At 43.5% G+C, this 25,234-nt stretch overlaps 1 protein-coding gene across 2 annotated transcripts in view; it reads left to right on the top strand.

Annotated features, from left to right (window-relative positions):
- The window catches only part of LOC146797846 (acylamino-acid-releasing enzyme-like), a 286,819-nt gene that overhangs the window by 91,803 nt on the left and 169,782 nt on the right, over nt 1–25,234 (top strand). For both annotated transcript variants that reach the window (XM_085625045.1, XM_085625046.1), the window contains exon 9: nt 22,005–22,096. In XM_085625045.1, the coding sequence (XP_085481171.1) occupies nt 22,005–22,096 (92 nt within the window). The remainder of the gene's footprint in view (nt 1–22,004; nt 22,097–25,234) is intronic.

The raw sequence follows: 25,234 nt of genomic DNA, 5'->3' as shown, positions 1-25,234 counted from the left end.
GTTCCTGCTGTGCCTACCTCAGGATCCATACTTTCTCCTGAATTGTCTGCACTCACCACTTCACCATTCGTGGTGGCTTCCTGTGTCACATTAGTCTCCTCATTGTCTGTCCACCAATCACAGCCTCTCCCCTACTTTTCAGCAGCATGTGCAATAGATTTATTGCACACAGACTAGGCACTAAAATGTCGCACTTACCGTTGCTTAACAACGCAGCACAGCAAAACAATTTTATTACCTTATGTGGCATGCCCACTTCTTAACCCTCACCATATCTACTACCTGCAATTTAACAGATTTGCAACCATGTTTACTATAGTAATGTTCCTTGTATACTTGTTTGGCTCTGTCAATGCGTCCTTTCACCTCCTCAGGTTCCCAATACACTCTCCTAGCACTCAGCATCCACCGTTGTTATCCTTCGTGAAAGCAGTTCTCCCTCTCATTAGTTCAAAGAGACTATGTCCAGTTGAAGCACAAGGTCCTAAGCTGAACACCCATATAGTCCGAAACAATTCCACTTCCTATTCCAGACCATTACACTTTGCTAACTGTATCGCCCCCTTTATCACCTGGTTAAAACGTTCAACAACCCCGTTTCCAGCCGGGTGATAAAGTGAAGTGGTACAGTGCTTTACTCCATTCCTTTTTAAGAATTCATCAAATGTGTCCGGTACAAGTTGTGTGCCCTTGTCCATCATTACCGACTTGGGCAGCCCTTCCCTTTGATAAATCTCATCTAAAAACTTATTACTGTCCTTACATCAACATGGTCTACCACCTCCATTTCCAGCCACTTAGAAAAATGGTCCACATCAAATACTAGGTACTTCTACACTGGTCCATCCCAAATTAGACCCGTAATATCGACCCTCAATTTTTTCCATGACATCCCTGGAACATAAACAGGACATAAAGGTGGTCTTAATGTAATTTTACTATTATCAGCATTCTCACATAGCATACACTCCCGGACTTTCCTTTCAATAGTTAGCTCCATACTGGGCCACCAATACAATTCCTTTAAACGATTTTTTGTTTTAGTAATTCCTAATTGACCCTCATGACACATATCCATAATTCTGTTTCTTAGCTTTTCCGGTGGTACAATCCTGCCATTCCTTAAAATCTTATCTTCCACTGACAACTCTTGCCTCAACTCCCAAAACACCTTCATCTCTGAGGGAAGACAATTCTTAGTAGGCCACCCTCCTGTGATCCTAGTCTTAGCCTCTGCAAAAACGAGATCCTCTTCGTATGCTTGACTCCATTCTTCTGGTGGAATTACACTTGCTCCCTCACTCAAACACGCCACACTGAATTGTTCAATATCCTCCTCTTGTTCTTCTGTCCAAGGAAGAGGCAATCTGCTTAAAATCTGCCACCTTATTATGCACTCCAAGCATGTACTGGACACTGTACTTAAAATCGAGGAGCTTGACTGATAATCTTGCCAACTAGGCAAAGCCTTATACAACCCTTTAGTAGACAAAACCTTGATGAGGGGCTTATGGTCACCCCTAAGCAACACATGACTACCCCAAATAAACGGCCTGTAGTGCTCTAACCCCCCCCCCCCCCACACACGCGAGTGCCTCGCATTCTATTACTGAATATTCCTCTTCGGTAGGTGTGAGCGAGAGCAATCCAAATGCCACCACACATTCCTCTCCAGCCTCATTCCTCTGGGTGAACACTGCACCAATACCTTTTCCACTCTCATCCGTCGTGTTAATGGATTTCAACGTGGGGTCAAATCCCTGCAAGGGTATTGGCATACACATCTCTTTCTTAACGGACCTAAGCTCTTCTTGACATTTGTTTGACTATTCAAACTTGCACCTGTTTTTTAAAGGTTGCCTTATATTTTAACTTTTGCTTAAGAAATGTTGAATGAACTTAGAGTAAGATTCAACAAGGCCTAGAAAAGCTCTTCATTCTTACTACTCAGCACATGAGATCTTTCTTCTGCCTCGAGTAATTCTTTTTTAGGTTTGATAGCTTCCACTAACACTTCATGACCTGAATGTCACATTCTGCTGAGCGAACTTGCATTTTTTTTAACTCTGCTGTCAGCCCTTTATTTCTCAACGCATCCATTATTTTCTTAACCGTAACATCATGTTCTTCTTTTGTTTTTCCATCACAAGTATGTCGTCTTGAAAAAACATGACATTTCTTTCATCTTTAAATAGTTCGGACATAACACGTTGAAACATTGCGGCAGCAGATGCCAATCCAAATGGCATCTCCTGAATCTAAAACACCCAAAAGCTGTTATAAGAGTGGTCAGGCTTCTACTCTTATTGTGTAAAGGGACCTGGTGGTGAGCAGCCATGAGATCTATCGTAGTGAACCACCTCACACCCTTAGTAACCTAAAGCATCTCCCTTATCTTAGGTAATGGAAACTGGTTTATACTCCTGTTTAGGTCCCTTAAGTCCGCATGTAACCTGAGCTTTCCGTTGGCCTTCCTGTCAGTTACCAAAGATGACACCTACTCCGCTGCATCCAGTTTCTCTATCACACCTCCAGTACACAATTGATCTAATTCATTCTTGACCTTCTCCCTCAAGGCTAAAGGAATACTCCTTATTTTGTGCACCTGTGGTACAGCATCTCTTTTAAGCACAATCCAATGCTGCAATCCCTTCAACTCCCTGATTTCCCCAGCCTAGAACAGATGGTCCTGATGCAGCTACTGAAGTCCAATTCTCTCACACCCAACAATTGAATGTCCTCTCCTGTAAATGTCTTGTGGCAAACTCTGTGGACTCCAGTGCTTCTCCTAAGTTAGGAACAATCCTGTGTGAGAAGAATCACTCCCTTGGTATTCCCTTTCTGCTTTCTGTATATTGACTGGAAATGTCCCACTAAACCACATCCTGAAAATGTTTGGTACTTCGCAGAACATTTCTTATCATTTGCTAGATGCCCTTTGTCGCCACACCTAAAACATCTACCACTAAATGCAAAATTATCAAACTTTTCAAAAGTTTTTCCTTCTTTCATACCCTTCTTTTTCTTTTCCAATCTAACAGTACTCTTGAACTTATCCTTCGTCTGCAATTTTGCTACAACTCCTTTCTCCATTTCTTCACACACTCTATCTTCTTTCTGTGGAACAACTTCTCTGGCACACCTTCCAGTCAGTTCTGCTTTCTTCACAACATTTATAATTTCCTGCAGGGACGACTCCCCCATTGTCCACAATTTGTCTTGAATGTTGGAATTTGCACAACACATGACAATTCGATCCCTTATGAGCTCATCGTGTAAATGATGTTTCCACTGACTCTTCTTTCTCTTGTCTCCTACAAAAAGATTTATATCGATATACCAATACACATACTGTAGGGTTGAAGTATATATCTAAATCTTCTAGAGCATGTTTGTACACATTTCCTTGACCTCCCGGTCTGACCTTCTTTTGTATGCGGTTGTAAATTTCAACCCTCCTGCACCTAAGCAATGTAATAGAATATTTTGCAAATTTTTCGGTGTTATATCCTCGTCATCTGCAATGGTGGAAATCTAGTTCTCAAAATACTCCTTCCGCTTTTTTTTAATTAACACTTTATTTTTCAGTTTTCACAGATTAATACCGTACATGCTTAACAGGCAAATGTTTTCAATACGGTTAAACATCTTATTTTACATTCTGTGTTCCTCAAAAAATGTATAAGATGTTTGTCCCTTTTCACAATGCGTGTGTCCAGATCTTACATATGTCTAAATTGTGGTTATCTGCTGCCCCATTGAGTTACCCCACACTAGCTTCAAACCCTTCAAGTGCTACAGTAGTATGTCGGTTTCAACCGGTGAACCTAGTGCTGTTTGTGACTCAAGTAGGTATGTATGAAGCGGTTGCCATGTCACATGGTCTGGAATTGTGCGTAAAGATCACTATTAGTTTTGCAGTATGTTAGGTTAGTAATCCATGCCTTAAGGTTCGGTGAGTATCTGCTACCCCAGTGTATAGCGAATTCCCTTTTGTCAAGCAGTAGGGCAAGTACCGCATTGCGGTGCACAGATTTAGGTTTGGTATGCACAAACCCCAGTAGTGCCTGCAGAGGGTCGGGTACAAACACAACGTGAATCATGCAGGAAAGCTCAACAAAGATACACCTCCAGTACTTTGCCAGCATTGTACAGGTCCAGGACACTAAGGGGGCGAGGCATTTGGGGCACGTGTGCGGGCAAGAGAGGTCCATTCGATTACATTTTAATAGGGGGACGTATGCACGCCATAGAAATTTGAAGTGCAGTAGCTTATGTCGGTGGTTTAAAGAAATCTTGCGTGTTTGTGTACAGCAGTATTGCCATTGGAAATCTGAAAGTGCGTGCCCTAAGTCCCGCTCCCACGCCACTCTTGTGGGGTGCAGTGCAATGTGGTCTATCAGCGGGGCCTCTCAGAATCTAGCATCCTCTGTCCGTGTAAAGACATGTCCCGCAGGAAATATGTCACCAATAGTGTCTAAGGAATATTTGGACAATGTGCGCTTTACAAGTGTCTCTTGTGTGATAGGTAACCATGTATTCCCCGCCAGGGGGAGAGCAGGTGAGTAAAGTAGGTGCCTCCCTGTTGTTCTGACCAGTTTCTTCCAGGCCCAGCTGAATGTGAAGACCGATTGAATGTCTTGTGGATCATGTGCTAATCCTGCTGGCAAAATTGAGAGTGGGATAGGGTGTGTAAGGTCTGCCTCTGGTTTGGTGTATGGTATCCTTGCATCTGGGTGGTACCAATGCCTGGCAAAGCTGCACTGAGCCACCAGATAATATACGTTCAAGTTCGGAACCCCGAATCCACTGAGTTCGTATGGCAGCATCTGTGTACCCCAGCAAATCCTGAGTTGTTTACCTCCCCATATAAGTCATAACAATGATGTGAACAGTGTTGTGAAAAAGGAGGCTTTCAGTGGGAGTGGGATATTGTGAAATAGATAGCGGAATCTGGGGAGATCCACCATTTTAAGTATTGCTATTCTACCTTCCATCGATACCAGAAATTTCAGCCAGCGCTCAATTTGACTAGACAGCTTTTCCATTGCGACTCTATGGTTAAGCTGCAGTATCTGATCTGGATCTCTGTGTATGTGTATCCCCAAATATTTTACTGAGTCCTCCCACCTTACAAGCGGGTAGTCAGTGTCTACTTTCCCAGTGCTTGGGGCCAAAGGGAATATTTCGTACTTGCCCCACTTTACATGTAGTCCAGACAGGGACTTCCCTGAGTACCGGGTCTAGATTGTCACTCAGCTGCGGCACATATAAAATAATATTGTCTGCATATAGCGGAATAAGGAGCAGGCCCAGTTTTCATTGGAGTCCTCTATAGAGGTGTCGCTCTTGCAGGTGGCGTACTAAGGGATCTAATGCTATGAAAAACGATAAAGGGGAGAGAGGGCACCCCTGCCCAGTCCCTCCTGTAGGATAAAATGCTGGCGTTAATGTTCTGTTTAAGCAGATATATGTAGTGGGTTTAGTGTATAATAGGTTGATAATGGAGATGAAGCCTGATGGAATTCCCATTCTGCCTAGCGTTGCCTGTAAAAATTGCCATTCTAGGGAATCTAATGCTTTTTCGGCGTCTAATAGCGCCGCAGCAGCTGGTATAGTGGGCTAAATTCTGTGGATAACTGCGAATTGCGTATGCAGATTCATGGCTGTGGATTTGTGTGGGACAAACCCAGATTGAGCAGCTGATATAATCTGATCCAGTGAGAGGGAAAGTCTAGTAGCTGCCATTTTGGCCAGTATTTTATTATCGAAGTTCAATAGGGATAGTGGTCGGAACGATCCGCATTGTAGTGCATCCTTCCCTGGTGTAGGTAGCAATAATATTACGGCTTCACGGAGAGTTTGCGGGAGTTCACCCTTCCCCACTGCTTCCTGATAAATTTTTAAGGGATATGGGGCAAGTAGGTGCTTGTATGCCTTATGAAGCCACCTGAAAATCCGTCAAGGCCAGGTGCCTTTGAGCCGTCCATTACGTCTATTGCCTGGGTGACAACCTCTTTTGAGAAAGGCTCACTGAGGAACTGCCTGTGTGCTGCACTGAGCCAGATTATGGCTGCTTCATCTAAATATCTATTGCAGTCCCCTGTGTCCACAGTTGTGCTGTATACAGATCAGTGTAGTATGAGAGCACTGTGTTTTTTATAGTGGGTGTATCTTACATGTGCGTGCCATCTGGCTGTTGGAGAGCCGATATATATGGCTGGCCTTTGGGAGCTTGTAGCATGCATACAAGTGTACGCCTTGGTCTATCGCCCTCTCCGTATCTCCTTGCTACCGCGTATTTCCTCAGGTAACATGTTTCTGAGTCTTCCACTTCTTGATATTCTGTCAACAATGCGACCCGTTGTTGCGTATAGGTCGACTGGTGGAGTGCTGTTTGTTTTTGATCTCGCTTTAATAGTTGATTTTCTAACTGAGACCGCGTGCGTCACAGGTCTTTCAGGATACCAGCGTGTTTAGATATGCAAATCCCTCTTATGTAGGCCATGAAGGCCTCCCACAGTGTAGCCCAGGAGTTTACTGTTCCCTTATTTATCTTGAAATAGGCTACAATAGCCGATCGCCGTTCGGACTTAAACACCTCGTCCGTAAGGGCCATTTCATGGAATCTCCATTGTCTCTCCACTCCTCCTGCCCTAGAGATACACATTCTCCCCAGTACCGGTGAGTGGTCCGACAAGGTGCATGGTAACTGCTGCATGGAGTCAATCCAACGAGTTAGATTGGGTGATAGGATCCAGTAGTCTAGGAGAATCCACGTGTTGTGATATGCCGAGTAGTGTGTATATGCTGCCTGGGTGGGGTGTAGGTGGCGGCAAGTGTCCTCTAAATAGTATTCATCCCTAAGGCCCTTTACCTTGCTTCTGGATCTAGGCTTGGAGTCTGGTGTGTTTGCCATGCTGTCTCGTTTAGGGTCTAGCAATATATTCAGGTCGCCCCATGCGCTCAATTTGGGTTAAGAGGTCTAGGTAAAAATAGGGATTGTCAATGTGTGGCATGTATACATAAACTAATAATATGGGGTGTCCTAACAAGTATCCCTTCACCAGCAGGTAATGCCCCTCCGTGTTAGCCTTTATTTCTGACTAGCAAAACGGGATGCGTTTGTGTATCAATATGGAAACTCTCCTAGCGTATGTGCTATAGTTCGCAAAATAGCGATGGGGTCCCCAGTCTGGGGCAAATGTTGGCATCCTGTTAGGTAGTAAATACGTTTCCTGTATGAAGGCTATATCTACTTGGTGACGCTGTAGGTAATGAATTACCGGTTTCTCCGGGGTCAATGTGGGAACGGCCTTACCTCGCTCCGGTGTTGGCAGGGCGGGCACTCCCCGATTTCTCTCGCTGCGTGTCTGTTTCACTGACCTCATGCTCTAGGCCTCTCCCATTGACACCCTGGGATCCCAGCCGCAGCGCCCCAGGTGTTCCTGACCTACTTCCTTCCAGCAACTAGTACGCGCAGCGAGGGCCGGCGCAGTCCCCCGCAATCTGTCTGGATTTTTTTCTCCAGTGCGCGATGTCTTCCATCAGGCGTAGCTGCGCACCCAACCGCGAGGCCTCTGCCTCGTTTACAGGCAACAATGAGTTGTCATGTCAGTTCCACAAGATCTTCGGTCTTTGCTGCAACTGTAGTACCTGCAGCGCTTCCCACTTAATTTTATGTGATGATTATATGCCATGCATACTTCTTGTCAGGGGAAATTCGGCATAGTTCCAAGACTAGGCGGCCTTCTTGGTCGGCAGCTTGGTGCCCCCCCAACTCATTCCACTTTAATACGGTTTCTCCTTTACCAGCCAAAAAAGCTTGTGGGGGTGATAAATTCCACACGTTACCTGAAGCCATAGTAACAAACGAGAAGCATGGTATTGAAAGAATAGCAATATTGTGTAATTTAATGTATAGGACGTCTTTTATATCTATGACAGGTGACAGGCAAGTACCCTGGGTTCAACACCTAGAAACCAGATTCTGCCTTAAGAGTTTCCCAGAGTATTCACTGTAATACTTTAAAAGCGCGCCTGTCGCTGTATTAAATGTAATCTGACATAGGGTGATCAACCGTCCGTAAATTTCACGGACCATCCGTTATTTTAGTATGATGTCTGTAAGGCGTCTGTAATTTGGGGTCCCCAAATTACGTACGCCTTACAGACCTCATACTAAAATATAATTGGGGAATTTCAGGAAGTTATGCTGTTCCCCTGCGAGAGGCCCCAGGAGTCTAAAAGTTTCCACTCGAGGCCTCTCTCACTTCTCCTTTAATCTGTAGACTGAGGCTGCCTGCAGCAGCCCCTCCCGGATCTCACAAAGACTGTGGATATGGCCCATTGTCATTCTGAGACTGCAGACGATTATCACAGATAGAATGACAATGGGCCCTATCATAGTGACAGCATGTGGTGTGCCTTCCCCTGCACAAATTTTGATTGCAGAAGGGGCCTGATGTCGTTTTGCAAAGCTGCGCGCAGACTGAAACTGTTAAGTGCACGATTGTCTCAAACTTACATAAACTTATTTTGACTGGTACTTATTTTGGTTGTCAAATTACTTGTATACTATTGTGTGACCTCCTCTGATATGTCTGCAAAACATATGTTTTGTCCCAAATATTTGTCCTGAATTTTGACCTTCTGTCCTGAATTTTTGTGCTGAATTCTGACCCTTTGTCCTGAATTTTTACACTGACTGTCTTGAATTCGCACCCATGCCAGTTGTTCACCATAATCTGACAGGCATAATTAAAGCTTGCCTGTCGCTGGATGTGCTGCTCGTAATTGATAGGCTGTTTAGGTCAAGCCTTATGCAGCGCGCAGGCGCTGCTCTAGGAAAACAACCTCTTGGAATCACTCTGGACTTTTCACACGCTCATGCGTGTGTTTTTGTTTTAGCATTTTTTCTATTGGGCTTTGTGTGCGTCTTTCTAAAAAGACAGAACACAATTGGGAAAAGGTGTGTGCATGTCCCACCTTTCCCAGGAAATGTACCACCCACCCCCTGCTTGCGGTTATGAGCAGGGGCGCCATCTGTTCGGGTCATGTCACCATCTGTTTTTAATTAACGCTGCGCTGCCCTGCTCATTCGCCCCCGCTTCTCTCTCGCGCCATTCTATTTAACCAACCCTCCCTTCACATGCACACGCACAGCCCTGCCAATGCCCTGTTTGCAGTGAGAAACTTGTACATTCGCTGTCATGCTAGGCCCATTGCTGTTGACTTGTAAAAGGAGGGAGGCAGCAGAATCGTGTTTTGACAGTGGAGGCAGAGGTAGCGAGGGCTCTGCTTACACACACGGCTCCTGATTTTTTCTACTGTGCTCGCTTTCTGATTTGGTACTGGCATTATATAATGCAATCTTAACTTTAAGGCAAGCACCCTATTAATCTTATGTTTGACCTCACAACCGCAGGTTCGAACCCCAGCTCGTCTGCTCACCCTTTCATCCTACTAGAGGCCGACGGACTAATTAACATTCATTTGGTTGGCAATAAACATCTGGTACTCTGCACCAAGATGCAGCATACTCCAGCCCCGCCTTCACTTGCACACTGGGATAACTCACTTTCGCCTCCTTTCAATTCGGCACCTGATTTTCTTTACTGTGCTCGCTTTCTGATTTGGTACTGGCATTATATAATAGGAGCCAGCAGCGGCGGCGTTGAGGCTGTCATCTGTTTTGGGTCAGGTTTCATTTCCAAACCTTGCCGCTTCCATTAGAAGGCGCGTCCCCTCCACCCCACCTCCACAAGAGTGCGCTTTCATTTTCTCTAAAACACAAAGGAACAGAAACGAAATCAATTACAGTGACATCTTACTTTTCAGGAAATCGTCAGCACCGTCTAATGAGCGAGCCTTGGCCAACAAAGCCTACCCTGGAAGGCAACAAGCAGCTGCTACAGTAGATAAAGCTCCTCTCATGTCTTGGGGAGGAAGGGAACGATCCTCGTGGGGTTTCAGTAAATAGCTGCATTGTGATGCTTAACCGTTTGTTGACAGGATGATCATGCTTCTGGTTAAACAAAACAGAAGAACGTAAGCAATCAGCATTTTACCCTAACTGTTGTGGAGAAAAACCAAACATCTACAGCAGGTAGGCACAGCGTAACTCTACAGCGTGCATCTTTTCGCTCCCCCACCTCAGACATCTGCAAGCACTTCTCCTTTCATCCCTTTTATTTTTTGCATTATGTAGCGCGAATGAAGGTATCAAAGCACTTTACATTAGTACTAGTTCCATTACAGAAATCTGCCCGGTGGGTGATAATGTGCTGCATGGCTAAACACTTATAAGGTCCCAAAGGCGAGACCTATTGGCTATGCCAATGCTTGTTTTCAAAACCGTGCCCATCGGTGACTTCGCTGTGCTCAGCGTAGCCTTTCGATATGCTGTTCCTTCCCAAAGTCTGGCCGCTGGACTTGGCGCAGCGTACAATATCACACGATGATGTGTGTGACATCAGCTAATGAGCATGCTCCGGTATCTTCATCGCAGCTGCAAGCATTCGCACACCACTGTCCTCGCTCTTCCCATGCGCAGCAACCACCACCAATGCCACCGCCACCGTAATTACATTTATTGGTACCTCTTACAATGTGCTGATCCTTTTCTTGCAAGCCACACAAATGCAGACCTTCCGACCGCCACCTTCAGTAGGCCTAAGCACTGTCAGGCAGTTATGGGTAGCACAGATCTTCAGCATCGGGTCACTGTGCCAGGACTTCTCCCGCTTGTCGCGAAATTCTGTAAAGTTGAGCTGCAATCTTGAGTTCTTTTCAATAACTTTATACTTATTTCCTGGCAAGGCACTCGCAGCAGGTGCCTGCGCCTCCAACCGGCTCTTCTCAACCTGGCCTCAGCATTCACCCATGTAATCAATACAAACATTCAATTCCATATTCTATCTACGTACCAACATTCCAGAGGCCAGGATAAGATAGATCACCACAGTTTCACATACATGTGCATTGTTTTCAGGGGCAGGTGTGGGAGGTTTACTTAATAGTGGGAGTGGTTGTTGAAAAGTGCAGTAAGTTTGATTTACGTTAAAAGGGTTGAAAGTTATGATGCTACAAGGCAGAGATGAACTATGAGGAATTATTTTTCTCTCTGCTGGTAAGGGGATGGAGGAATGAACAAATGCTATCATCTGATATCATTGACATATAAAATAAGAGAAGCTGTAACATACAATCACATTTTAATTAGTATCCCTGAATATTTAGACCCTACAGTCCCCCTGAAAAGAGGCTCTATTTCAAGACCCTGCATCTTATAAAGGTTAGGATTGTCCTACTACAGAAGATGAATTTTCTCAAAACCGATAAAGGGAGCTTGAGATCTAGGTATTTTCCCTTGTATTGTGTTCCCCCCGAAAGTTTAGTGAAAAAGAAAATGGTTATTTTGGTGAATTTTTCTGTGCTGATGTTTTCAACTTCAAAGTTAAAAGGGACACCAAAGTAAAATGAACATTTGTGATTGCATTTTGGGCCCAGGGTTAGACAATTGACTATATCTATGCTTCTAATGGAGACAAATATGCTTTTTTCTGATCTTTTCTGATTTATACGTTTATTGAAAGCATTAAAGATGGAGCTGCTCTCAATGCAACATGGGAATTCATAATATAATTACTATTGTTGTTTAGGATTTATATAGCACACACTGGATTATTTGTATGGCATCCAGTAGACCTCTTGCTAGCCTCCAGCTCTAGAACTCTAAAATCATTTGCATCAACCGTTGATCTGATAAACATCCATAGACACCACAGAATGGGGAGGGGGTACTCCTTTTACTCTTTTTTTCTATAACATCTAATCAAGAAGGTATTGACATCTGCAGCCTACTCAAACAAAAAGATTTAAATCTCTGACATTTACTAAATAAAATATCAAAAATTGACACAGGCTCAAAAATCTCTAATATAACTTCCGTAAAGGAAGGCTGAGTGATCATGGTATCTAAGCAAAGCACGCTTGACTCGCAATGCCTTTCGGCAGAAGAATACAAATGTAATTTCCTATTAGTTCATAATGATCGAACCAGAAGATCCATAGCAGATGATTTGGGGAGCAGACAGGTCAGTTATTAATGGTAATATAATGCCTTTGAGTTAAATCCTGTAGAAGGCAAAGGAAGTCACCCAAACTGATCTTGAGTGCTGGGTGAACGTGAAGACTCATATTTGAATTGTCTCCAGTAAAATATACCAGTAACGTAACTGAACCCCAAGGATATTTCTGCATTAATCACTACGTTTTGCGGCAAAAAAGTGGAGATTTTGTGACTCAAAAATGTTTTTGGTGGTTGTTTTGCAGCAGACTGAGCTAATTGCGTTGCGTGAATAAACGTTAATTTAAATAAGGCAGAATAAGCTTTTTTTTTTTTAACTGACAAGCATGCAGTCAGAGCTCCAGATTATCTCCAGACTGGGCACTCTCCCTCAAGGTCACCTCACTCTCTCGCTGCCCCTCCTCTGTGCATTATCCAGCTGAAAAGCCTCACTGCATCAGTGTGCACCAGTAGCCGACAGTACTGAGATGTTCCTGAGGAGAGGTCTCAGAGTTGGGACCTCCCCAGTGGACTAATGTCCACTGTGCAGAACAGGTTCAGCTCTGGCAGGACAGCTGTTGCACAGCTCTTGGTGCCCCATCTCTCTGCCTTTAGAAGTGGCTCGCAGGACCAGGGCTATAAGAGGCCTCATGCTGTATAGTTACACAGTGCATGGATCAGTTCAACGTTTACGTAGCTCTGCAAGATTAGGTAGCATGACCTTGAATGAAAGCCGGAAGCATGGTCCCACTTCCTCCTTCTTTGTGTCCTCAGGAAGTGGGCGGCATGGTCTTGGACAGAGGAGCTTTGTGATGTCATCGTCACATGATGAGCGTTGTGAGCTTTATGACATCGCCACTTGAGTGTAGTGCTAACATAGATTAGTAAAGCAAGGAAATAAAAGAAAATGACAGCACAAGACGTTCTTTATTGGCTTTTTCAGCAAAAGGGGTAAAAAATGTGGTTATCATGCAACCCTGCAAGTTCAGTGGGTATTTTGCGAGTCACAAAATGCTAGCGGTTCAGACGTTGCAGCTTCACAGGGAAGTTTGAAATTTACTCGTATAAAGTAACAGATTGGTGTGATGGGGATGATAAATCTATGTGTATGTGTTGGAAATGGCCCTTTTTGAAGGGTCACCCCCAAACCTTTTGTCTTCCTGTTCCACGTTTTGCTGAATTCACTTTGCTGGCCTTGGGACTATGAGCACTTTACCACTGCTAACCACTGCTAAAGTGCATGTGCTCTCTGCTTAAAACATGGTAACATTGGCTTATCCCCAATTGGCATATTTAATTTACTTATAAGCCCCTATTAAAGTGCACTACATGTGCCGAGGGCCTGTGAATTAAATACTACTAGTGGGCCGAAATCACTGATCGTGCTACCCACTTAAGGAGCTCCTCTAACCATGCCTTTGGCTTACCATTGCAGAGCTTGTACGTGCAGTTTACACTGCCATGTCAACCTGGTAAAATTAACCTTTTGCCAGGCCCAAACCTTCCCTTTTTATACATATGTCACCCCTAAGGTAGGCCCTGGACTACCCTGATGGTAGGGCGCAATGTATTTAAGAGGCAAGACATGAACTTTTAAGTTTTACATGTCCTCGTTGTGAAAAACTCTGAAATTTGTTATTTGCCACTGCAAGGCATATCTCTCCCAATTTAAAATCCAAACTTATGGAGAAGTCGGAATTTAAAGTGAAATTCTTCAAATGCTACTTTTAGAAAGTTTTCCTTTTTTTACTTTAGTGGTGCCTGCTGCCTGTCTCTGATCACATGTCTGGGGTGGGGACAGCTGGGCTTTGTGTATTCCCCATATACAGGCATACACAATGGGAGCTATGGTTTGATTTGATGGGCCATCTTGGCAGGATGGGGTATAGGAACTGGACCCAGCCTCACTTACACCTAAAAAGACTGTGACCAGTCCCCACACAAAGGGCTGCAAACCCCCTGAAGGGAGGCTGGAGCCAGGGTAAAGCCTCTGTGCACTTCAAAGACCAGTCTTTGAAGTCTTCCCCACTTTAGAGACACCACTGGATATAAGTACTGGACCTCAGACACCACCATTTCAATACACTTCTGTACCTGTGGATACTCTGCCAGGAAGAAGCATTGCTGGACTGCTGGCTGAAGAACTGCCACTGTGCTGAACTGCTGCTTTGCTGAACTCCTGCTTTGCTGTGCTGACCTACTGCCCTCCTGCTTGGGTGAGAAGGACTGGATCTGCAACACTTGAACTCAGAGTGACTCCCAAGTGCTAGCTGGCTGGCCTCCTGACCTGAAGTCTCAGGGACATAAAATACTTCCAACCAGTGCACCTGGATTCTGCCATCTGTGAGTTTACCCTGCCAAGTGGTGCTAACCCAGTCCGGGACCCTTGGACGTGGGATGAACGTTGCATCCCCAAGCAGAATCAACGCATATCCTCAGCTGAGCGACTTATCCCTGAGCAGTACTGACGTATTGCCTCTGTTGCGTGGATTGGTCCCTTATCAAAAGACTGACCTCACCGCAGCCTCCCGCATCTGGGACCACACATCGCCTTCAAAACCGATGCTGACCAATGATTTTCCCAGTGCAAGCACCTTGTATCCTTTGTAGACGGCAGCCTTGACACTGACGCCGAAACTCCACATCGCAGCTTCCCTGCTCATGATAATCAATATATTGCCTCTGCTGCACCTCGCATCCTCAAACGGGACTTCGCATTGCAAGTCCTATCGACAAGATCCCCATCTTGACACATCGGGAGCTCGCAACGCAGCCTAGTCGCAACCTGGACCCACACATCGCCTCTGCTGCAAGGCGCATCTTCGGTATGGATCAATGTAATGCTCCGCAACTAGGATTTAAGGTACTTTGTTCAGCAGACCTAACTGGATCCTTATAGCCGGCCCATACTCCATCCCTGTCAGTGGCGGCTCTTACCGCTAAGGCGGAGGAGCGTCGCCCAGCTGCTTTTCAGCAGTGTAAAAAAGGAAAAATGAAATGATAACAACACAATGCTATTATCCTTTTATTTTTCCTTGCTGAATCAGTTTTGTGGGGTGGGGAGGGGCTGTGCTGCTCTGCTCAGCTCACTGAGCAGGGGAAGGAGTGGTGAGCACTTTGTAAGTGCGCATAACTTTTTGGCTGGCTGTCTTGAGCCGGCCAAACAGTTATGTGCACTTTGCATGTTCTCCTCCTAGGCTGTAATACAGCCTAGGTTGAAAACATGCCCAGGCTCCCATTGCCTGTCTGAGAGCTGAACCACGGCGCTCAGACCAATCACAATGCTGCATTTCAGCATTGTGATTGGCTTAGGGGAGCCTGTGTGCTTCCTGCTTGGTTCTAGCCTGAATAAACGCCGAGAGAGGTAAGTGAATATATGTTATGTTATGTTATGTTATCATGGGTTTTGTTAAGCGCTCAGCTACTCAAGCAGAGTGTCCCGGCGCTGACAGACCCGAGACCATAAAGCTTCTGCGGGGAGGAAAACTTATAGGCTGAACAGCCATGTTTTGAGCTTCTTTCTGAAGGTCGTCAAGTTTTCGCACTTTCTTAGAGCCAGTGGGAGGGCATTCCAGGCCTGAGGCGCTAGATATTTAAAAGATCGCCCTCCGATCCGGGTGCGCCTAATTGCCGGGACCGTGGTGAGGGACATTGACGCAGAGCGCAAGTCTCTGGTAGGCCGATGAAAACCGATCCTCTTCCTCATATAGAGGGGACCGGTGCCATGAAGAGTCTTGAATGCCATGGTAAGTGCCTTGAATTCAATGCGTCTCTGAATAGGGAGCCAGTGCAGAGATTGCAGCAGTCCCGTGGCATGGGAACGGTGGCTAAGGCCAAAGATAGCCCGAGCGGCCGAGTTTTGCACAACCTGAAGGCGTGAAAGAAGGAACTTCGGAAGACCCAGATACAGGACATTGGCATAGTCCAGCCTAGAACCTATCATGGCCTGCACCGTGATTTTCCTATGGGCGATGGAAAGAACAGGAAGAAATTTTCTTAACATTTTTAAAATGCCAAAGCATTGACCAGCTAGGCTCATAATCTGAGGTTTCAGGGTGAGACAATTGTCCATCTTAACACCAAGATTTTTAGCCACCAAGGCCACATCACAAGGGGGAAACATATCGGCAGGCCACCAAGACCTCCAACAGGGATCCGGAGGACAACCGAAGAAAAGAACCTCCGATTTATCTGAGTTGCATTTGAGCTGATTACATTGGAACCATGTAAAGACCGCAGCCAAACAGCTCTTAATGCGGCCTCCATTGAAATCAATATCTTTACCACATGTGAAAAGAAGCTGGGTGTCATCAGCGTAAGAAACAATCTGGGCTCCAAAAGATTCGACCAGCGCCGCCAGAGGGGACATATAGATATTGAAAAGGATCAGACTTAATATAGATCCTTGAGGAACTCCCACTTCCAGAGGCGGCACTGTCGCAGAGTACGGAGGGGCCCAGACTGTCTGTTGGCGGTTGGTCAGAAAGGACTTGAACCATTTGAACACCGTTCCTCCAACACCAATCTCCGCAAGGCAATCCAGTAGGCGGTCATGAGGAACGGTGTCAAACGCCGCAGAGAGATCGAGCAGCACCAGCAGTGCCTTCCCCCCCAGAGTCCTGAATATATTGTTTTTCCTATTTAGACCCTGTGTATATCATAAGAACCATGTTCTTCTTAATGGATATTTTTGGACCAAAATTTCTTTTGAAGATAGTAGCCCATACAGAAATGTTTATGTAGCTGAAGGTAGTGACAGTAACAGAGATGTTAACAAAAGAACTGTGTACTGAAGCTGTGAGTGAGCCCTTTGATTCATCCCTTCCTATTTCCGCTATTGTAGTAGCTGGAAAGAAGAGTGGGGAAGCGATACTATGCATTGATCTTCACCTTCTAGAAGCACATTGTGTAGACTACGATCAGCTGCCTAAAATTAACTAATTGGTGTCCACTTTGCTGCGTGGTCAGGTTTTCAGCTCACTGGATATTGAAAATGCATGTCATTTGATAGAACTAGAGCTGAAATCGCATAATCTAACTGCTTTTATAACTCAGTTTCAAGATGACATCCTGGCATTTTGGCTTGACAGAGTGGAAAACGATCAAGATTTGTCAAGAGCTTTAATGATTTTAATGAAAGGATTAACAAATAATTAACTTCATGGAGGAACATATGTGTTTAGGAAAAAACAAGCAGAGTATTTTTGGCGACGTTATCTCTGATAGTGGTATTTATTCTTATCCAAGGCTATCCTTGAAGGCAATTGAACAGACATCAGCACCTGATAATTAGGAACAGCTCTTGTCCTTCCTTGGTATGTGCAAATGCAACACCAACTTTATTCCTAATTTTGTTGATGACACTGAACCTTCAAAACAGCATATTAACAGAAAAGTAACATTGCAGTTAGATGAGGTGTGCCATAAATATTTTGAGGATATTTAGATTAACATAGTGACTGTCCTTGTTTTAGTCCTACCTTCAAAATGTATCTGAATTGTTGTTCAATCAGTCAACAAAACTTTATTCGATTTTATATTAAAAATCATAAGATCACACCAGCCAACCAGGTTCATACAAGAAAAAGAAGATGCCACAAACAATATAATAAAACCTGGTACAAGAAAATAGAATCACAATCAAGGTGTATACAAATCGGGTCAAGAGGTAAAAATCGTGTAGCTGAAACAGAAAATGCATTGTAATGACTTTCCCAATTAAGACCAGTGCATTCACAAGAGACAGTGCCTCCCGCTGTTAGTATCCTAATGATGAGAATGCAGAACTCCCGCTAAAGACTGTGTCACATAAAAACAAATATTGCTCGTCGATAAAAGCTGCAAATATAAAAATGCAGGTCTAGCTTGTCTAAAGTGCACAGGAAGTAAAAGAGGCCGAATACATCTATGTTGAAGAGAATTGAATCTCGGGCAAATCAGTATAATGTTTAAAGTGTTACATACAGAGAGGTTGTCGCACACAGATGCTGAGAGATCAGAACTTTTGTACCAGGCCCTGTTCGTAAATATCAGCTGATGAAAAATACCCACCCGGAAATGGGTCAGTATGCGTCAATGGTAATTAGACATCCCCAATTGGAAATATGGTTCAGTACTAGACACTGACTTGATCATGACATACTGGTGGACAGATTGCTCGGTTAGTGGTGAGGCCTCTCGCTCTGCTGCTGCTTTGAGCAAGAAGGCCTCCTTCAATCACACCAGATCTTTTATGACAATGCGGTCAGGATCCAGAAAGAGCTCCGGTCTGTCAAGGTCCTTGAGATTAGTCTTTACATAAAGCAGCAATGGGATGTACAACATATTGTCCAGACTTGTACAGTCCCTGATAATGTGCCTGTTTAACAATAGCTCTTCCTTCACCCATATTGAGAGTCAGAGTAAGAGTGGGCATAACCATACAAAATCCAAAAGATAGCCCATGCCCATCTTCTCATGAGCAATTAATGAGGAAGTACCTTCTGCAACGCTTAAGAGACCTCCCTTAAAGACATTATCCACCACCTGGAGCGAAGCAATTATGGCATATCCCCAGATTTGCATTTGCATATATCGAAAACAATCTTTATTGGCTTTGCCCCAAGTGACATGAAAAATCCTGAAGGCTAACAATAGCTCCCTTAAAATTGACTGCGTTCCTCTTCGTCAAGGAATACCATTAAAGGCCTAACTCTAATAGAATGTCCAGGTAGGAAAAATTATCCACTTTATGTAAGCTGTTGCTGCTGGCTAAAAAACCAAAGGATCTAGTGGGTTGTATGACATTACCACGTGTGTGGTTTTACCACACACGTCTTTACAACGCATAATTAACCACGCATACAATTACCATGCTTGTACATCCATTAACATTTACAGTTCATGTACCACACAAAAAAAACAGCTTGCACACTTTCACGATGCATGCCATTTCTTTTTCTATTCTGTAAAGAATGTAAAGTAAACTTACCTGTGTGCTGCATTCTCTGCTCCAATCGTCCGTCCTGCTTCAAAGTGTTCTATATTCTTTAAAAAGAGACGTTCGAGGCCCTATGTCCTGGAAGTTTTATTGAAAGTGAAGAAGTACTATTAAAGTGACATTGAGAAGAGTCCAGAAATATCTGCACCTGGAGTTTATTGAAACCGCAAGAGGGAAATAAATCTTTTCCCGCAGGCATTCCTATATGGACAAAACAAGCACATGACTTGAGCCGGTAAACACAGGAACCCTAGCCCACGCCAACCCTGAGCCTTAAAAACCTGCCACACAGAAAAACACTGCCAACTACTGGTCAATTGCAAGGTAAAGGCTTGTGCTGTTACGACTTGCGTGGTAACAGTCTGTACAAAGTAAAAAACACGTGGTAAATGTAACTTGAAGTAAAGCCTCAAGTAAAGGCTGTTTCCCAGTCTAGTGGACTTGGACTTGGAGCCGGCAACCATAATGTGTGACTTTTTTTTAAAGTTGGGTGCCAGGTCCATGCTGTCCATAAAACAATCTAAATGGCACTGGAGACTCTTTGCCATGCATGCAATTAAAACCATGTCATCCACATATAAAAGACCAGGGAGCAATCTGCCATCCACTTTTGGGACATCGCCCCCTGGCTCACATAAGACCTGTTCCAAACGATTAATATACACAATAAAAAGAAAAGGAGCCGGGCTGCAGCATTGGGTGCAAGCCTCTACGTAATTTAAAGTACTGCGTGCATTTTCTTTAGGGTCCATACCTCACAGATGTTAATAGGCCAGGGTGGAGAGCACAAGAAGAGCCGGGTCGACCACCATGGATCCCAGTTCGTCCCAAAGCTTAGATTTATTCACCCTGGTAAAGGCCGAGCTGACCATGAAGGCAGAGACCCACGCATTGCAGCATTAAGGTGTTGGGTTAGAATAGGTTCCCGCACACCAATGCTCACCACATGCTCACCAATATCCAGTGCCTAACTCCACATATACATTTTACTAAAGCTATGTCACACGTTAGCTCATAGTTATTATCAGCATTTTGCTATCTCCCTCCTCGGGTGTATTATCGCTTCACACCTAGTGTTCTTGCCCCACTAAATAAAGCAATGAAAGGAACCTTTGACTGCACAATTATCTACACACCTACACACATCTCAAAAACTGTAGACCTTTTATTCATTCTGATCTTCAAAGTCTTAACGCTCATTACAGCTGAGCAAAAGCAGCATTTGAGACCTCTCGGGGGCATGGGCCCCTTCCTAAGATGTTCAGTGCAACAATTTGTGCATCTTGATGCTTTTTGGATGCAATGCTCATTAGATGTTGCCTTTGTTGAGGACGTACCACCCAAATTATGTGCTTGAATTCTCCCTGGATAAATGCCTCCTCATTCTCCAAGTGCTATTGGACTGTACCATCACATTCTGCATTAGTTAGGAGGGAGAGCCATCAAGACAAAAGAGAGAGATTAATTTGCCTTCATGGTGATTGTAGCATGTCCTTCCTTCACAACACCCCGTGCAGATCTCCCAGGTCATGTCCCATGCTTGGGTTGTGCGTTTGTGTCGAAAAAAGAAAGAAGCACACCAGAATTATTATATAGGTAAATAACTGAATTCTCGGAAGTTGGTCCACAAAAAATGGAGTCGGTTTATTATAAAAGAATAGTGTGTGGATTCATGCACTGCAGAAAGCACGTGATCAGCCGGAAAATACTGCACACAAAGAAACAGCTGCCATATTTGCTTTAAGTTTTAGATTTATTTGCACGGTATTCAGTTTTTAACCTCTGAGTCAAATGTAAGTGCGTTTTCAAGAATGTTTCTGTTAATACTCTGCTTTAGCTTATCTGAACCCTGTAACCTGTTGCTTGAAAATCCTGATTTCCAATATTCTGCCTTGTTCTATACATTGGAAAATGATACATCCATGAAATGAAATTGAGCTTCTTAAATGCTTCAAGTTTAAGCTACGCGATTTATGGGTGTGTGTGGGGGAGGAGGGGGTTTTGTGAGGAAGCGGAAGATGATGGACAAAAAAGTGGATAGTGAGATATGGTCCAGAATTTTACTTTCAAGATTTTTTGCCATGAAAAGTTAGTGAGTACATGAAGCATTCACAAGTGCTAATAAAGCAGAGTTTGAGTCCAAATATGTTTTTCTTTTTATTTCGTTTTATTTATTTTATGTTTTTGGTCAATAAAAACCGTTACACAGTCATTCATTCATTACATTTCATAAAATGTGATTATAAACTTATGTTTCTGACAAATCTTTTAAAACGAACTTGTACTTCCATTTCGAAAATAAGTATAACAATTACATTAATGCAGTTTGTGTATGGCCTCAATTCGAAAAACTTGCTACTCTGTACATGACAATTTTTCTCAGGGCTTTATACGATCCCATTATTCAATATCCAAGAACTAGTGTTTAAAGTCCTATTATGCAGAGGTGCATTTTAATTCAAGTGTCTTCTTTCTCGTTGTCACAGGGTTTAAAGTGCGTTGTCTTTATTCTTTTGTTTTAATCACTCTTTTAACTCAAGTTTCTGGTAGATTTGACCTTCAGTTCTTCAGCTCAAGAAAGTTACTGTTCTTTCCATGTACGTTACATAAACCCTTTGTTAAAGTGCAGATACAATATGCTTCCCAGTTATAATTCTTTGCCAAGGTGCTGATGCCCTAAATTGATTGCTCTTATACTTTCATGTTTATTTTTACAAATTTTACTCCCAGGAAAAATAAGCGGTATAGAGGAGCCACCTAACCAATGGGTTACTGCTTGCCTACATGTTCTTATTTCTAGTTCTCTAAAGATTCTTTTCAGCATTATCTTTCTTTCTGTCAGTCCAATTATGGTCTGTGCTGTTATGAGGAAGATCGAAGGTGGACAGATTAAGGGAAGGGTAGTCTTAATCAGTTGACTATCTGTAAATTTCAATTCTTTCCTTTGTATTGTAGGCTTTCTGGTCACCTGGTGACACTGGAGTGGTGTTTGCAGGCTGGTGGCATGAGCCTTTCCACCTCGGTCTCCGGTACTGCACCAACAGAAGGTAAGGTTACAGGAGAAATATGTTAACTAAACTTTTATTCAACAGAGTACTTTAAGTATGTATTTATTATATTCATAATCTAATAGCATGTTTACTGAAAGTGCTGTAGACAGGAAAATGATGTTTACTGAAAGTGCTGTAGACAGGAAAATGAATAGAGCAAATGTGATTTAGATTGAGAATCATTAGCTAACTTGAGAAGATAGGCTTTCATCAATTTTTAAAACCGGGATATTGATGATGTTGGCTTTATGTGGGCTGGAGGTTCATGCCGCAGTTTACGTGTTAAGAGGGCAAATGAAAGAAAGCAGATGAAGTACTTGAGGACTTAGAATACCTAATACAAAAAAATATAAAGTAGCAGGAAAAAAGAGTTTAAGAGGGAGTCTGTAATAAAGCTAGAGAACATAAATAAGGTAAAGCCAGTAAGCTATCACATTTAAACACAAGGCAAAAAAAGTGAATCCTAAGTTGAAGAAGCAGAAGTAGCTTCTGAAGTTGAGCAAAATGATATGTCTCAATGCATGTGTTTCCTTTAACATCAAGGAGACGGATTGACTTATCCTGTTTGTGCATTTACCTGTTCAGTAAGGGCAAGTGGCTGGTACTCAGTTAAATGTGTGTGAATGTGTTTGTGTGTCCTGCAGTGCGAGGTTGCACCTCCCTTAGGAACTGAATTTAAAAAGTCTCATTGTAGGTATGCTGGTAGCAGACGCTCAACCTGTTTGTGATTCTCTACAATGAAGCTGGGTAGAGAAGTCAGGCCTTGACCTTGAATGACCTTACAAAGGCCAATAGCATATATCTGGGGAGGGAGATGCCCCCAGTGGGTTCTGAAGGAGTTGGCTGTAAGAATGTGAAAGGTGGGGCCCTGATGCTGAGAGTGGACACAAAGTATTTAGTTTGAGCTGTTTTTCTAAGGTGTCTGGGATCTTATGTCACCACACCAATTTTGGTGAGACCAGTGTTCTGTTCTAGAAGCTAACCAATGCTACTGGCCTTTTCAATCAGCATCCCTTTTTACCAGTTAGAGTTGTAACATTTTGAAAAGCTTCAAGCTGACCGCTCGCTTTTTAATGGTGACTGTCCTGCACTATACAGGGTGGGGTTTCTGGTGGACATTTCCCCCACCTCTGCTATATCACTGTATTTAGTGGTGTTGGAGGTCGAAGCTTCACAATAACCTTCAATGATCACATCTCCTGGAGAGTGTCCGCATGCTCCTGTGCAGGAAAGGAACTTGTCGCAAGAAAGCAGTAGTCTGAGTTTTTTGTGGGGCCATTTGCTGCACAACCCAAGAATTGTCTTTGCTTCTCAAAAGCCAGCACTGACCAGGAAATCTGAACTCGTCAGAAAGGCGGCCAGAGAACTTACTATGTGCAGAGCTTGGAAGCATAAGAGACTGGTTCAACTCTAGAAGAGGGCTGTTGCTGCCCAACTTCAAAGACTGTACATACATGTCAACAGGATCAAGATTGCTGACTTGCTGTTTTACCTCAGGTGACTGAAAAATAAAGAAAATAACTCCTCCTTTAGAGCATACAAGTTGACCAAAGGTAGGGATGAAACTGACTACAACTTAATATACGCTGGTGTCACTAACATGAAGGACTTGGGAGCTCAGGATGACCACAGAAAGAATGAACTAGCACATGAGAAAGCAGGGACCTTCCTACTGGCTTTGGTGTGGACCCACATAAAACAAAAACTCTGCCCTGTCTTGAGAATCAGTGAAGGACAGAAGGAAGTTTGGAATCTGAACTATGCCCTCCTACTTTGTATCACTGACTCTTTCCTACTGTTCAGGCCTCTCTGAAGGCACAAGCAGCTGGCTGGAGCTGGGAAATCTATTGTGTTCCCGTAAGGAAAAGGAGCCTTTAATCTCCACTTGTTTGTAGAGTAGTCTTAATTTTAGAAAATTGGTTAGGGGGCTTTAAAGAGCAGTTTATCCATCGAATGTTGTTTTGGTGCTGTTTGCTTTTCTAGCACACTAACTCTGGAAAAATGCTACCTTCTTGTACCAAATTGCTACCAGAAGGCAGAAGCAGTTATTTCTGAAAGAGTGATTTTCCTATTTAGGAGCCAGTGGATCGAGCTACTGAAAGTCTTTTTTTCTCACCGAAGTAAGTGTCCGGCATATACAATTTAAGTTCTGTTCCAGATATTTTTAATGGGGTCATAGGGACGGACAAACGCCGGATGTGTAATAAGTATTTACTGCAGGACCATTTTCAAGAAGGGTGCAAGGATGACATTAAGTTTTGATGACTACAGCTGCAGAACTAATGAGTACTTGCCATTTTTAAGGTAATAACTCGCAGAAAAGCTGTTGGTGATACTTCTTTGCAGGCGTTCTAGGGTTGTATCATGATGATGACACGCGTTCTGAACCTTCTGAATATGCCTCAGTGAAAGATAAAGGGCTCTTTTGAATTGTAGATTAAGATCACCATCTCCAGACCAAAGCACTCCACATTGTCTAGTGAAATAACACTGTTGATACTGAGAGGCAGTCAAAAAGCAGAATAAAAAGGATAAAAAAACAAGGGAACTGAGGCCAACGCTGTAGCTAACTGTAATGCCTTGAAAGAGGAGAAGTTGACTTTACTGTGCCAACGTCTGTATCAAAGCTTAAGGAACTTTCTGCGCTGAACACACACTAACAAAACAATAATAAGGCTCCAAGGTTTTCCGAAACTGAAATTTCAGCATTGAAATTTTATTCTGAAGTAGCATTTCAATGCTTTTATGACCAAGAGCAGGGTTTCAACATTTTCTTTCCCAAAATGATTTTCAGCACTGAAAGGAGTACAAACTGATGTCGAAATCACTTTTTGGTATTTAGTCCATAGTATATCATGCCTGTGATGGTGAATCACTCAATACCTGATTGACTAACATTTGCAATTGTGGTGCAGTATTCGTACAGTTCCACAAATTACCCCAGAGGTAGAGGTACCTTAATTAACTGAAGAAAAAGTTCAGCATAGTTTATAGGTGAGGATTGCAGCAGGGTTCAATCGTGAGAGGATGTGATGTATTGCCTATGAGAAACAACAGACCTTCCATGCTAGCAGTATATTTTTGATGTCCTGAGTAGTCATACTATCATTGATAAATTTGTATCATGCATTTGTT

The sequence above is a fragment of the Triturus cristatus genome, chromosome 9 (assembly GCF_964204655.1).
Source record: "Triturus cristatus chromosome 9, aTriCri1.1, whole genome shotgun sequence".
Classification (NCBI taxonomy): Eukaryota; Metazoa; Chordata; class Amphibia; order Caudata; family Salamandridae; genus Triturus; species Triturus cristatus.
The sequence above is the reverse complement of the archived record's forward strand: the minus strand, read 5'-3'. Positions and strand labels throughout refer to the sequence as shown.